The sequence below is a fragment of the Tarenaya hassleriana genome, unplaced genomic scaffold, assembly GCF_000463585.1.
Source record: "Tarenaya hassleriana unplaced genomic scaffold, ASM46358v1 Cleome19, whole genome shotgun sequence".
NCBI lineage: Eukaryota > Viridiplantae > Streptophyta > Magnoliopsida > Brassicales > Cleomaceae > Tarenaya > Tarenaya hassleriana.
The window spans coordinates 543,629-557,820 of NW_010965304.1; the positions used below are offsets into that span (position 1 = coordinate 543,629).

Sequence of the window (14,192 nt, forward strand, 5' to 3'; positions counted from 1 at the left end):
TGGGAAATCTCCCACATGCACTCTCAACTTATTTATTTCAAGTACATGGGTTGAACCGATTCCAAATTAGTTTGGATTTCGATCCAAAATATCCAATTATAAAAAAAAAACTTATTTATTATTGCTCGATATTAGTCTCCAAAACGCTATGCTCTATATTATGTTTTTCTGAAAAAAAATAGCTTTTTCTTTTAAAGTATTCTTATTAGAGGTACATATGCATACATATGTTGTCAAGGGCACATATATATATATTTACACGCACACATACAAAATGTGTTCCCAAGAGTCTTTTTGCATGAGAATGAGTATTGTGATATTATGACAAACTAGCCCTTGAATTCATGTGAACAGTGAGGCCTCAGATGAATGGCATGGGACACTAAAGAGAAACTGAACGTAAATTGAGATTTTTTTTAAAAAAAAAATATTATTAAACGAAATTAGTTCCTGCAAGGCAGGAACTCAGCTGTGTTCTGTCCCATAAAATCCAAATCACAACAGAACCGAATCCAACACCTTGAAAATAAAACACTGTTTTTTTTGCATCCTCTTGTTCTCAACAAGCAAAAACAAAACGATTTTCATATATCAGGAGATTTGCTTGGCTTCGATATCTTTGAGTCTGAGGGTCACTGCTCTCTTATGAGCTTCAAGACCTTCAACTTCCGCCATTGTTGCAACATGGGGACCAAGACTTCTCAGACCTTCCTCGGTTAAGGACTGTACGGTCATGTACTTGAGGAAAGAGTCCAGAGATACGCCTCCATACATACGTGCGTAGCCATAGGTCGGAAGAACATGGTTTGTACCGCTCGCATAGTCCCCTACGCTTTCTGGAGTCCATGGTCCAAGAAACACCGAACCTGCATCAGATTATTCGAAACCCGGGTGATTTTATCTATGCATTTGTAGAAAGCATTGTAAGAACATGTTTTGTTACGAGGCAACGGTTTGGTTGGATTGAATGTGTGTGTAGGCACGGATCTGGTACCTGAGATTTCCAATATAACCGAACACAAACCAGAACATCTCGGGTCTCATGAGATATTACCCGATTTTGGATTCATATTGGCTGGGAAGGATGCCCAAATGTCGGATATTCGAGATAATTTTTGGGTATCCACGGTATCCAAACACGAGTTTAAATACAAAACTTTGATTTTTTTTCAATGTGGATATCATATATTAAGATTTGACCCGACTCGGGTAACCAAAATTTTCGGATCACACAAATCCGAACCCAAAGTTTCAAGCAATTTTAGTAGGTTTGTAAGTAAAGCAGTATATGAAGAGATGGTTAAGAAGCTTTCCACACGGACCTGCATTCTCGACGAAACCCTCCCATTTCTCAGCGTCTTTGACATTGACAATCAAATGCTCGGGTGCATATAGGTTTGAGAAGGATATTGCCTGTACAATACCAAGCAACCATACAGTAGTAATGTCAGAACAGTACAAAGCTATAGCCTCAGTGCCAAACAGACAAAAACAAAAGCCGCTCCATCTCAGAAAGGAGCTAACCTCGACCATGTCTTGAGCAAAGACTGTGAAACTGTGACTTAGAGCTTTCGAAGCAAACTCTCCCCTTGGAAGGCTTTTGCACTGTTTGGTTATTTCTTCTTCAATGGCTGTCAGATCTATATTATCCCCAACTACAACAAGGACAACTTGACTATCTGGACCATGTTCAGCCTGGCAAGGCACAAGCGAAGACAAGGAAGGAGAATAGGTTTGAGCAAATTCATTAAAACAGTCTCAAAGAAACCTACTCTTATAACTTCATAAGCGAAAGGCGAAAAAAAGAAAGAATAATGGTATGAATTATGATTGAGGACAGATTTTCAGCTTTTATGGCCAGAGGAATGGAATTGTTTGACGAGAGAATACCTGAGAAAGCAAGTCCGCTGCGATATGAGCTGGACAGGCATGCTCGTCAGCTATGACTAAGACTTCTGAAGGGCCGGCAGGCATATCAATGGAAACCATCGCCTCGCTGTTCTGTGGGAAGATTGGGAAAAATCTGAGGAAGGCTACGATTGATTTTTCATATTGTCATTTGAATTCCCTTTCTTGAAAAAAACGGTCTAAACAAGTAATGGCTACAAAGAACAATATCATTACCTGAAGAATCATCTTAGCAGCAGTTACATACTGATTGCCCGGACCAAAAATCTTCTCAACCTGCCAAAAAGATCAGCATAAGTCCAGGCATATGACAAGTATGGCATAAGCACAAGACATGTTTGTACCTTAGGACAAGAATCTGTCCCCCAAGCCATGGCAGCTATGGCCTGCAACACAAAGATGATCATTACTACAATCAAAGAACCAAAAGGATCCCAACCTGGAAAATCATAAGCAGAAAGATTCACACTTCCGCACCTGTGCTCCCCCGGCTTTAAGTATGTGAGTTACACCGGCCTTCTTTGCACAATATAGCACTTCCTACAACAAAAGACCCGTCAGCTCCAAAAAGCAAAACAGCATAAACATGAGAGTTAGATTGAATTGAAAATTCCAAAAATAAAAATTGATGAATATACCTTACAAATGCTTCCATCCTGAGCTGGTGGAGTTGCAAGAACAACAGTCTTGCATCCAGCGATTTGAGCAGGCTGACACCGAGACAGAGTAAAGTAAAAGAGGACCCCCATCATTATCAACAATAAAGAATTGCGAGAACAGCGAACTGGTAAAAGTATTGAACAGCATAGAGAGCATGAACTTACAATTGCAAGCATCAGGGCAGTAGAAGGCAAAACAGCTGTTCCACCAGGCACGTAAAGACCAACGGAGCCAATACATCTCGGGACCCTTTTACATCTGACACCCTAACAAACTTGAAAACAAAAGATTAGTATAAGATGCAAGATTGAAGAAAGAAATGAGGTAATTGCATCAACTTACTTTCATATTCTCGATGCTTTTTTCTGTTGATTTTTGGGCCAAGTGAAATGCATATATGTTGTCGTATGCAACATCAAATGCTTCTTTAACTGCTTTGTCAAGCTGTGACAGTAAAAAAAATTGAATTGGAACGTAGAAAAAAAAGGAACCCATCTTTTATAAAGTAAATTGATTTAGAAGAAACAAAGAAAATATATACCTGAGGAACAGGAAGTTCAGACGCATCCTCGACAATGTTATTTAGTTGAACTCTGTCAAACTTTTCAGTGAATCTGAAAAGCATAACATCAAGCAAACAAAGGCAATTACAAACCTAATGATCTAAATCAATCCATAGAAACAAAAGGGTCCTCAATCACATCTCCCATGAAAACAGAAAACAAAATAAAGAGAAGAAGCACCAACTCTTTGACAGCAGCATCTCCTCTGCTTCGAACAGCCTCAATAATGGGGTTAACCTAGTACAATATCTGTTCATGTCACTGACAAGAATCTAAGAGAGCATGAAATGGGTTTTGAGCTAATCAAACATAAACAACTTACTGTGCTGAAAATTGATGAGAAGTCAATGCGTGGGCGTGCCTTGAGCTTTTCCACCTCGGAATAAGCAAGATCGGACAATCTATAAGACTTCATTGAACACCGAATTGTTGTTCTCTTGCAGAAGTACCCTGTCAATGCAATTCACAACATTTCTTATAATTCATGATCGGGAAAGGTTTCAATGGACAATCTCATTCCGGATCCCATTCAACACCAACTACGTGAAGCTAATCAATCGAATACTCGATCAAATCAAATTCCGAACCCAATCACCGAAACTACAAAACCCATCTCAATTCGGAACATCTAAGACAAGGATACGACTGAAACGCCGGAATCCGTCAAAGACAAGGAAAGGTGGTACCTTTCAGGCGAAACTCCCGAAGGCGATGGCCGGCGAACGAGAGGCGAGGAACAGAGGAAACTGAAAGACCAGACAGATCGAGGGACATCGAACTCGGTTCCTGTCCGAAGTGAGCGGCGACGGAGGAAGAAGTGGACCCAGTGAGAAGAGAGGCGAAGGGTTATGGTTATGGTTTGTTTGCCTTTTTCACGAAATAATTAAAACATAGAAATTTTCTAAAATGTAATATCCATTTTTCTTGTAAATCTATGTAAATATAATTTAACGTAACCTTTTTAATATGTAAAATTGCACGTATAAATTCTGATTTAATCGCACATTTGGTGAACTTTTTACGGTAAAAACATGTATTTCTCGTTATTTGAATTACAAAATATAATTTAAATATTACATTCAAACTGTTAAAAATGCAAAGCCCAGCATTTTTACAGTCACAGCAGAAAAGAAACGAAAACAACAAAAGAAGACACCTTGTGAGATTTTACGTGATTCGCATCCTTTGTGATTCAACCACGAATCCCAAGGATCGATCACGGAGAAATCTCGTCGCCGGAGAGCTAACCGGCCGTTGAGACTAGGTGGAGTCGGGAATCCGGATGGTGGAATATCCTCTCTCCCCTCCGCCGTTTCTTTCTGCTTGATCGACCACAACGAGGCGATCGAAACCGTTGTTTTGAAGAAATCGCGATCATGATCATGATCTGAATAAATCCCTATCGCCGAGAGGGCATATCCTTGCAGATTTTGGTTCATCAATCATGTCTTTGGTCGCCCGGTGTTGCTTTCTTCCCCAAATCGATCATAGCGAAGGGTATTTCCGAATTCTCTTCTACTCTTTCGTCTGCTTCAGTCAAAATTGTTTCTGGGTTTATGAATCTCTGCTATTTCGTTTACAGATTTAGAGTCGGGAGTTTTAAGGGTTCTTGCTGTTTTCTGGATTTAGAATAACTCTGAAACTGTTGCGTTTCATTGCTGGTTTCTATTTGAAATCTCTGTCAGTGCACTTCCTGCATCTCAATTGGGAAATTTAGTTCATAATAAAGGAAAGGTCTTTGCTTTGACACCCTGTGTGATGGAATGCCCATTTGCAGTTTGGAAGCAATAGAGTTGGCAAACCAAGTTGTACATGGTTTAGATTCAGAAAATCTGTATCTACATTCTTGTGGATCTTCTTTGTGTGGTAAACTGAGCGTCGAGCTCGGGTTTATCAGTTGGTGGTCACTTTTGATGAATCTTAGATTCTTACCCCGATAACCCGCCATGACAGGTATGGTTCTGTACTCCAACACTTGCCATCAAAGCTTTCGGTTTTGTTTTCCGGTGTTCACCCTCATTCATTCGGACTGTATCATGAGGCATCCTGATGCTAAAAAAATGGGCTTATGAACACAGGTTGCACTAGAGAAGTTACCTGTTCTGGTGAACTGTGTTCTTGCCGGAGCTGAGGAAGTAAGAACAGAGATCACACAGACAGAGATCTGCAAGTAATTGTAGCAGCTTGTTCTTGCTCTTTCTGAAGCTAATAATGCTTCTCCAGTCACTTCTTCCTTCCTCCTCCCCCATGGGCTCTGATCACTTGGTAATTGCTCATCTGTGCTCATTCCTCTGAACTTGCAAGTCACTTGTGAAACTGCATCTCGTCTTTCTGGGTGTGTTTCTTTAATGGGCATCTCTTGTTTTGGCATCTTCTTTTTTTCAGATGGAAATGCGAATGAGATACAAAACAAATATATGATCACAACAACAACAAAGAATCTATTCATACTCTTTAACACATTACACTGCATATTTACATCCCAAATCCAAAGAAGAAAGAAAAAAGACCCATAATTTATATTCTGATTTCAGATTCAAGTTACAAACGAAGAGAGAAGATCGGGATTCAAGGAGAAGGGTTGTCGTCGGAGACGTAGCCACCGCCGGGAGAATCTGCGGCGGCCGAGGAGGAGCTCAGAGTGGCGTCGCCGGTGATCTTGTCCTTGATCGTACACGTGGAAGCGATGGTGGCCCTCGATCTGACCAGATCGCGCGCGATCATGATCATGACTCGGCCTCTTCTCGGTGGAAGCGGTCGTTCCTCCCTCCTGGAGCTGTTCGGACAGGAAACCTCCATTTCTCCCAAAGTCAACGACTTTATATAACTTTTCCTTCTTTTTTTTGTTTGTAAAGAGACGATTTTTCTCAGGTAGATGATTGAGCCAAGCGACTTGATTGGAGTGAGTATTTATAGGGGAGGGAGAGTGGCTCCGGGCTTTGCTTGGTGCCCAAGCTAGCTAACTCTCAGGGGTATTTCGGTATTTTTCAGTGGCTTGACGTAAGAAGAACTTGGAGGCTAAGGGGAGATATAGGTAGGCGACGGAGTCATACAGAGGCAGAGCAACCATTGTATACGTTGACGTATCTTATTATCTTATATACGACTATACTGCGTTTTTGTCTTCGTGTTTATCTATAAACAAAAGAAAAAGCTTTTTAAGATAGAAAAAATAAATAAATATTAAAAAAAAGGTACAATTCCAAAAAAAGGTATGAATAATAAATCCAATGGATACAAATGAATAGCCTCTTTACTAAAACATAAATGTTTCATTTATAATTATAGGAAATTATTCATTCACATGTTAGAGATTGAATCAAATTTGTAAAATAACAGACAAATTATTCGTTTATATTTATAAAGTGTTACCGTGTGTATCTTTAGACATATTTGTGTGTAATTTTTAATAAAGAGGCATTTTCCAAATAAACCGGCTTTTTTGGAAAACCGTGTAATTAAATTCAACTTCCTATGTGTTTGACGTAAATGTCAGTCACTTTCTCTAACTGGTTTTCTTCTAGAAATTAGGGCTTATGACAAGACAAGATCCGAGCCAAGTCAGAAACATACATACATATATATATATATATATATATATATAAAGAAAATTTGAGCAAATGTGCCAATTTCCATAAATAAAAAAAAGCCCTAGCTTTAGTTCTGATTGTTCTTTCTTGGTTTCAAAATATGTATATTACTATGCTACATATTTGTTTATAATAACTTATAAGAATTATTATTATTCCCGTAATTAATGGTTTATTTGGAATTTGTTTCAAAAAAGTGAAAAAGGTCAAGCGATACGACACTATAGCCCATAAAAATTAATTGGGCCCACAGGTCAGGCCCAGTTTGTTGGCCTTTTTTGTAAATTGTGAATTGTCATTATTGACCTCACTTCGAACGTGTTCTCGGGGCAACTACGGAGGTAACCAACGGGGATAACATTGTCATTGCACAGACTCGGTTGTACGATCGTCTTCTCTGTCTTCTTCTTCTTCCAGTCCCGCTTGCGAGAGCAGTATATTCAAAATTCCCAACGGTCCATTCACGATCTCCGGCCAAATCCCAACCACTGAAATCGAGATTCACCGAAATCAACAGAAACCCTAGCAGATCGATTTCCCGCGTTCAGATCTCCCGAATTCTGCCCCTAAAGCCGATGAGTGAGGGGGCGATACCAGAACTGGAGAGCGATCTCTTGGATATCGCCGGAGGAGCAGACGACGACGCTTGGCTTCTACAGAATCTCCCCAGTGAAGGCGTTTCGGTGCTCTCTAATACTAGCGCTGCAAGCAAAAATGGTTACTTCAATTGCTCGCCGCTCCAAATCCCTAGGTCGAATCGTGCCCTTCATGTCCGTCTTCCACTCTCTCCAATCGGTAAGGTCTTCAATTTCTGGATTCGTTCTAGGTTTTGATGAGTTTTATTCCTTATTATACTTGTTTTTGGGTTAAATTAAGTATGTTCTCGGACACTGGTCCTCGAGTTATGTCTTTGTGTCGATATACCTGGTTTAGCTTATTGGCTAGTCGGATCAAATGTTCCTATTGTATCGCATTTATTGCAAAGTTGCTTGAATGTGGGAAATTTTGTTTCTTTCTTAATGGTGAACTTGTTTATCAACTTATGGCAACCTTTGATTTGTTTTGCTTTTTCTTTTCTCCAGGGGAAGTAATGGGTAACAAGACCATGGAGAAGTCGAGCCCTTCAGTTGTTACAGACAATGTCGATAGGGAGAATATTAGTGGGAACAAACTGGAATTGTCCAAGTTGAGTGTGGAGCGACAGAAGATGAAGAGAAAGAAGAAGACTGCTGGATTTAACTTGCGGAAGAGTTTGGCATGGGACCCAGCTTTCTTCACAGAAGAAGGTGCCTTTTACGGATTTCTCCAAGTTGCTATCTGGAATTGTTAGTCTTTGTTATACGAAGTTAACTCTTTGGTACTAAGATTTTCAATATGGTCGTGAACCAGGTGTCTTGGATTCTGTTGAATTATCGATTATAACTGGGAATGATTGCCAAACTGGCGGGGAGATGTTACCTACAATTCAAGAAGAGCGGAGAGACTCCATATCAGCTTCGAAACGTTCTTGTGATTCACCAGGACTGCGAGCAATGAAGGAAAACTTATTTAAGGAATTGCCTGTGAATAGTAAGAGCAAAGGGAAGAAGGTTGTGGGCGGTGTTTTGCCGAAGAATGCATCACCATCTAAACTTTCATCTTCATCGGTGAGCTATGAACATGAACTTATTTCAGTCTTTGCAGCTAAATTAGGGTCACTTTTTACAGTGTTTCCCTCCTGTGACCAAAACAATTTCGATGCTCATTTTGATATAAATGTTGAATATTTGTACTTCAGGCCCAAAGAAAGCTTCTTCCAGCTCAGGATGCTAGGAGCAGTTCCAAAAGCAGTGGTTGTCCAAGGCCTCATGCTGTTTCATCATATCCTTGTCTACTTACATGTGTTTGAAAATTACTTTATTAAAACGAAAAACTTAGGGCAATCACCTCTGCTTTTCTATTTATTTCTCTTTACTAGTTAACCTTAACTTCTTTGAACCCTTAAAAGACCTGCAAATGCACATATGGGAAACGCACAAAACAAGGAGCTGAGAGTCTCTAAGGTTTCTGCCATGAGATCTGATCCGCCTAAGATCACAAATACTGTGAAAAAGTATACTCAGGCGCCTAGCAAATTGAAACAAATTCAGTCCGTTCGATCAAGTATGTCTTATTAATCAAGCCATTTTGGACCTTGCATCTCATAGAGTTTTCTATTCTTCCTGCAAATGCTTTTAGCAATCTCTAATTTATATATGGGGTATTTTTTCCTTCTGATGCAGTTGGCAGTTCCCAGAGGAGCTTAGGGTTTACAAGCTCCTCAAAGAAAACCTCAAGTGCTCAAATTAACACAAAATCTAGCCTGGCAAGTAAATCATCAATTCCTCAACCCTCAGTTAACCAAGCTAGAAGAAACATGGTACCAATCTGCTGCCTTATGCCTGCCAATATAGTGAAAAAATAATGCTAAGAAACTAAAGATGGTATGCTCTTTAGAAGTTTCCAATCGGAAGTAACCTTTTATATTTTCTTGGACTCCAGATCACCAGACCGCCAGAAATTGCTTCAGAATCCAACTCACATCATTCTGTGGCTGTGAAGTTATCAGACAGGCTGATGACTACATCAGATTCGACTCTTCCAGTGCCCGGTCATGGATCAAACTTTCATTATTCTAGTTCAACTAATATTGCTGTGTCTGTTCCGGAGAGGTCTTGTAGTAGCTCCGAACATATGCAGTCTGCAGTTCCGCGAGTGCCAAGGCCATCAGGTTTAAGGATGCCATTACCATCAATTGGCTTTTTCGGTCAGGTATTTTGATTGAAAAGAAATGAAGTCTGTTAAGTTTTGGCCCCTTAACTAATTCTTGAGGTTCATGACATTCCCATCCTTATCCACTTATTCTTTTCTTTTGCAGTCAAAGTATCCATCACACGGTCCACTAGAAAAAAGTAGCCAAGCTCTTCCAAGATCTGATTCAGCTATCAATTATTCCTCGATTCCTACCTTTAAGAAATCTCAAGGAGCTGGAAACGTTCCCAGGGTTAACACTAAAGCTACGAGTGGAAACACCCGCAGTTTAGGCTCAACTACAGGTTTTTCTGCTCCTTCTAGACTTCCCCAACCTTCTCAGGAAAAGATGAAAGCGGAATTAGAAAGCATTCTGGATATGGAACTCAAGCTGTCATGTAATCATATTAGCACTGAGATCACTGACAGTCTGCAGCATCCAAGTGCCATTCCAGACAATGCTGACAAAGCACTTCTAGGCAATGCAGCACCGTGTAAGAAATCACCCTTATGTAGCAAATATAGTGAACAAGAAGATAAAGCATCTGATGGCTTGGGGGATGACATAAAGAAGTCTTGCACCACAGAAAATCATAGTGCTTTACTGGTGAAACGCTATCCAAATTTCAAAGACACCATGGAAATACAAAGACAACTTTTAAATGTGTTCCCACTCCCTGGAAATGAAGAGGAAGTTGGTATTTGCCTTTCAGGGGAGAAAGACATACTAGTTGTCAATCATTCAACCGAAAATGTTGCAAAGCAACTTGAGATTTCGGGTTCTTGTACTGTACACACAGCTTCCTGTGAGGTCTTTACACCAATTGAAAGCAATGTAGATGGTCTGTCTTCTCTAAGAAACCAGTCAGGTAATGCTGAACGTGCTTTAACTTCTTCAGGACCTTTGGAAGCCCAGGATATTACTAAGTCTCCTTACAACAGTCATCCAGAAAATATGGTGTCAGATTCTATTCAGTGTGACCATGACTTGGTGTATGATGGTCAAGCTGTGACACAACTGGACAGGACCTACAAAGTACAGGGTAGTGCAGAGGCAAACTGTAAGGCTGTTTTAGCTGATACTTTACCATATAGCAGTGAGCCAACTAGAGAATCTGAAGATCAGCATTTATTGTGCAAACTAGTCCCCGAGGTGAAAGGAGATCATGAGATAGATGTCATGATCAGAAATGAAACGGTTGATGAGGATGATGGCACTAAAATGCACATAGAGTGTCTTACTGAATCTCCTGTTGCTAAAAAGAATGTGGAACAAGTGAATATATTAACGCCGATCTCCCCTGAGGTCAGGATTGAGGATCAGACTCCAAAGCCATCTCATCAACCCTTCTCTGAGAGTCTAACGGCTGAAGTGTATAAGCAATCCAACTGTTGCAGCATTGCAAATAAATCTGAAGAAGGGGTTGGATTACCAATTGAACAATCTGACCAACTGGGGCCATCAGATGGTTGTTCTTCCTCAAATGAAGCGAATGAAGCAGCAGTTTTCTGTTCAAACGAGCAGTATGAGATTAACTCCGTGCAGAAAGGCATTGATTTTGTATTTGAGACAGAGCTCATAATTGACCACAATGAGTTCTCTGTCCCAAGAATCCTCAAGGAAAGATTTGAGTTCTCTGTCCCAAGAATCCTCAAGGAAAGATTTCTGGATGTTGAAGCTGCCCAGACAACCTCCAATATGTCTGAAAAAACCAATGCATTAGGAACTGAATTGAAGAGTTCCCCTACTTCTACCTTGGGAGATCCTTCCAACGCCCTTGGAACTGAATTGAACAGTTCTCCTACTTGTATATCAGGAGATACTGAGCTTCTAAGCAAGAGCACTGATCTGTCTAGAATGGCTGAATGCATACCAAAGCAGGAGTCAAACTCTGGTTCTGTTGAGCTAAAAACTTGTGTCAAAAAAGCTGAATGCAAGACAGAGATAATGATGAGAACCGATAAGGAGTCATGTGTGCAGATTACTGACCAAGAACTTAGGTCACATGAAGAGGAGGGAGTTCGAGCTGTAAGTAACTCTTCAGACCCTGAGACATTTGCAACCAGGGAGGAAAAATCAGGAACTTCAATTTCTACGGAGGAGACTGTTCCAGTTGGGGAACTTTTGCAGCCTAACGAGTTCGCTGTACTGAATGCTGACACAAGAATATCAGAAAACAATGTAGCTGATGCTCCTGAAATCAGCGGCAGCCCTAGAGCTGAGATTGTGAACGAGTCTAGCACATATTCCTCTGAAGACATGGATAAGATGAATCTACCGTAAGTAACCAGATTCAGTCTCTTGCCTGTAAGCTTTTTCTGTTCCTCAGGAACAGTTTAGTGCCAAGTTTTGTTAAGATTCTACTTGACCAAGATCTGTTACAGCAGGGATGCTAAGCTTGAGAAGAGGCCTGATCCACTTGTTGTAAAGCCTCCGCCAAATGCTGTTCCATTTTCCGATGAATGGTTAGCTGCAATCGAAGCTGCTGGAGAGGTAAAACTTTTTTAGTCCATAAGTATTTGCATGAAACCATGTTGACAAATCGCAGTCCCACTTGATATTGTTCCTTTGTGCAAAAACATTTTTTTTTGTCCATTGGGCTATGCCTCAACAGTTGTCTATTACTTCTGCAGGAAGTTCTCACTCTAAAAACTGGTCCTGTGCAACATTCACCGCCTGAGAAACCTACTCATGAGCCTGGTCCATGGTCTCCGGTACAATAGTCTCTCTTTCGTTCTACAAATCTCTCAATATCGTTGGCGCTTAACTAATATTACGGTGCTTAGGTTAGAAACAACGATGGCCGCAATCACGCCTACAATTCAACCATCAAGCTTTTGAAAGATAATAACCAAAGACTTTGAAACTTTTAAAACAAATCCAATGTAAATGGTCTGCTAGAATTTCTGTCAATAACAGACTGCTAAAATTGCAATTGTTTTAAAAGTTGGGTATGTAAATTATTAGCTTACAAAGCTTCAACTACCAATGGAAATACAGTATTTGAACCACAAGTCTGTGTAATTGTCATTTTCTTTAAAGGACTTAGTGAATTACAATCTCTGTGTAATTTTCAGGTGAAGCGGAAGAACAATCAAGGAGTAGGACCATTTGACTGCACGAAGTTCACCAACAAAGGTCTCCCACCGGCTTCTGATTGACGAAAGGTTTAATGCTCTCTTTTTTCCTGTAGCACATATTCATTCATAACTAATTTCACTACAAACTCTGACAAGCATACCACCTCATTTTGTAATCTGCTTCAATAAATATAACCAGAAAGGTCACTCAGATCTTTATATGGTTTGTTCCTTCAAATGTGTTGTCTTGTCTGCAGTTAAGTTTCTTCAGCGGGAAAATTTGTTCGGTGATGTATCATAGTCAGTATAGTACTTATCCATTTGGTCGATTACTCAGAAAGACATATTTTTCAGATAATTGCAGTAAACTCACATTGTCAGTTCATAACCTCAAATATATATTTGTCATGAAATATCTATCCTTTCTCTCTGTTCTTAATCCAAAGTCTCCATTTTTTATTTTTGAGTCTACTTGGTCCTCCACATATCAATCTAGACATTTAACCTCACATTTCTTATATATCCAAGTAAATGAATTTGTCTAACTTTCTACCATGATTTCGATGTTGCAGTGCCGTTTTCATGTTTATGGTGATTCTGACAGTGAACTTGTGTCTATGTTCATGTCAATTATTTTTAGTGTTCCAAAACTTTCTCTGTTTTCAGTCAGGTGCACCAAATGCAGAGTTCTTTTATTCATGTCAGGGTTTGATGCGACAGAAACATGAATATGAGTTTCAACAAATGTAATATAACAAGTACAGTTATATCGGCCAGTACAAGATCTTGGAGTCTGATCTATAACATATTACATTATACATGCTGAAACATTGTGGTGTCCTCAGATGGAAGATCTTCATGAGAAATTAGTAGAAGCAGAGACATCATCCTGTCCATTGTCATCTCCGAGGTTTTTGTATCTGAAAAACCAGGCACAGACCAGAAAATAGCAGAGATTGACAACACTAATGATGACCAAAACCCAGTAAACATTATCCACTCTCCCGTGGTTTATGTCGTCTGGTAACCATGAAGTTGTCCTCTGTATCAAATCTATAAGAGCAGTACTAACGTAGAAGGATATCCCAATGACCACTGAAGTCATTGATGTTGCAGTGCTCTTCAGTGATTCGGGGAATTCTTGGTAGCAAAGGGCTACATTTGCAGGAAAGGAAAAGGCTTCACATATTCCGGCTAACACAAGAGGAGGAAACAAGCATAAAACCGGCATGGGAGCAACTGATGACCCGATCACATGATGGTTTTGTAATATTTTCAGTCTCTTTGCCTCAACGATGGCAGAGACCGCCATGCTTAAGATGTTCAGGACATGGCCTATCCCAATTCGCTGAAGTAGTGTCAAGGGCTTACGGGTTAGTTTCTGGTACAAGGGATAGAGAAACCAGTTGTTCAGTATGAGAAAGACACATGTGGAGATCAGTATTATGACTTGGAGAGATCCAGCCGGGATTTTGAAATGTGGTCCAAGTTGGCGGTCCATGACCAGAGCTTGGAGGACCGTTAAGCTTATTAGCACCGCGATGGGTGTGCTTAGTAATATGGAGGCCGACCATAGAGGCAGAACTCGGACAACATCTTTGAAATCTTCAACTTGCTGAAC

The 14,192-nt window shown here is 40.2% G+C and overlaps 4 protein-coding genes across 8 annotated transcripts in view; 1 reads left to right on the top strand and 3 right to left on the bottom strand.

Moving 5' to 3' along the window:
- Positions 1-419: 419 nt before the first annotated feature.
- On the bottom strand, positions 420-3,991 carry LOC104810828 (histidinol dehydrogenase, chloroplastic-like). The gene is made up of 14 exons (XM_010537261.2): positions 3,818-3,991; positions 3,454-3,581; positions 3,316-3,368; positions 3,110-3,182; positions 2,911-3,012; positions 2,733-2,834; positions 2,547-2,618; positions 2,386-2,448; positions 2,253-2,294; positions 2,125-2,184; positions 1,891-2,001; positions 1,525-1,695; positions 1,323-1,413; positions 420-866 (listed from the first exon to the last, which is right to left on the bottom strand). Exons 1-14 carry the CDS (start codon positions 3,903-3,905, stop codon positions 592-594), a joined length of 1,431 nt encoding a protein of 476 aa, XP_010535563.1. The 5' UTR covers positions 3,906-3,991; the 3' UTR covers positions 420-591.
- Positions 3,992-5,549: 1,558 nt separating this feature from the next.
- On the bottom strand, positions 5,550-6,297 carry LOC109116586. Its single transcript, XM_019202266.1, has one exon. It carries the CDS (start codon positions 5,928-5,930, stop codon positions 5,700-5,702), a length of 231 nt encoding a protein of 76 aa, XP_019057811.1. The 5' UTR covers positions 5,931-6,297; the 3' UTR covers positions 5,550-5,699.
- Positions 6,298-7,134: 837 nt separating this feature from the next.
- Positions 7,135-13,311, top strand: LOC104810833. Of its 4 annotated transcripts, none has more exons than XM_010537271.2 (12): positions 7,135-7,516; positions 7,804-8,007; positions 8,111-8,367; positions 8,499-8,581; positions 8,700-8,863; positions 8,983-9,119; positions 9,242-9,511; positions 9,618-11,770; positions 11,876-11,984; positions 12,125-12,205; positions 12,569-12,658; positions 13,238-13,311. In XM_010537271.2, the coding sequence occupies exons 1-11, from the start codon at positions 7,297-7,299 to the stop codon at positions 12,650-12,652; spliced, it is 3,762 nt and encodes a 1,253-aa protein (XP_010535573.1). In that variant the 5' UTR covers positions 7,135-7,296; the 3' UTR covers positions 12,653-12,658; positions 13,238-13,311. The 4 variants fall into 4 exon arrangements, with proteins under 4 accessions (XP_010535573.1, XP_010535572.1, XP_010535571.1 ...); XM_010537270.2 differs by lacking the exon at positions 13,238-13,311 and adding an exon at positions 12,829-13,225; XM_010537269.2 differs by lacking the exon at positions 13,238-13,311 and having other exon boundaries at positions 12,569-13,225.
- Positions 13,293-14,192, bottom strand: part of LOC104810832 (protein NRT1/ PTR FAMILY 2.7-like) — a 3,284-nt gene continuing 2,384 nt past the window's right edge. For both annotated transcript variants that reach the window (XM_010537268.2, XM_010537267.2), the window contains one exon: positions 13,293-14,192. In XM_010537268.2, the coding sequence (XP_010535570.1) occupies positions 13,428-14,192 (765 nt within the window). In that variant the 3' untranslated portion in view covers positions 13,293-13,427.

What these genes read in the sequence shown, in the direction of transcription:
- LOC104810828 (XM_010537261.2), bottom strand. Translation starts at nt 3,905, where the DNA reads ATGTCCCTCGATCTGTCTGGTCTTTCAGTTTCCTCTGTTCCTCGCCTC. An exon ending in TTAAAGCCGGGGGAGCACAG is followed by an intron (nt 2,295 to 2,385) that starts GTGCGGAAGTGT and finishes TTTGTGTTGCAG; the next exon opens with GCCATAGCTGCCATGGCTTG. An exon ending in GGGTTTCGTCGAGAATGCAG is followed by an intron (nt 867 to 1,322) that starts GTCCGTGTGGAA and finishes AATCTGATGCAG; the next exon opens with GTTCGGTGTTTCTTGGACCA.
- LOC109116586 (XM_019202266.1), bottom strand. Translation starts at nt 5,930, where the DNA reads ATGGAGGTTTCCTGTCCGAACAGCTCCAGGAGGGAGGAACGACCGCTT.
- LOC104810833 (XM_010537271.2), top strand. Translation starts at nt 7,297, where the DNA reads ATGAGTGAGGGGGCGATACCAGAACTGGAGAGCGATCTCTTGGATATC. An exon ending in TCTTCCACTCTCTCCAATCG is followed by an intron (nt 7,517 to 7,803) that starts GTAAGGTCTTCA and finishes TCTTTTCTCCAG; the next exon opens with GGGAAGTAATGGGTAACAAG. An exon ending in CAATTGGCTTTTTCGGTCAG is followed by an intron (nt 9,512 to 9,617) that starts GTATTTTGATTG and finishes TTTCTTTTGCAG; the next exon opens with TCAAAGTATCCATCACACGG.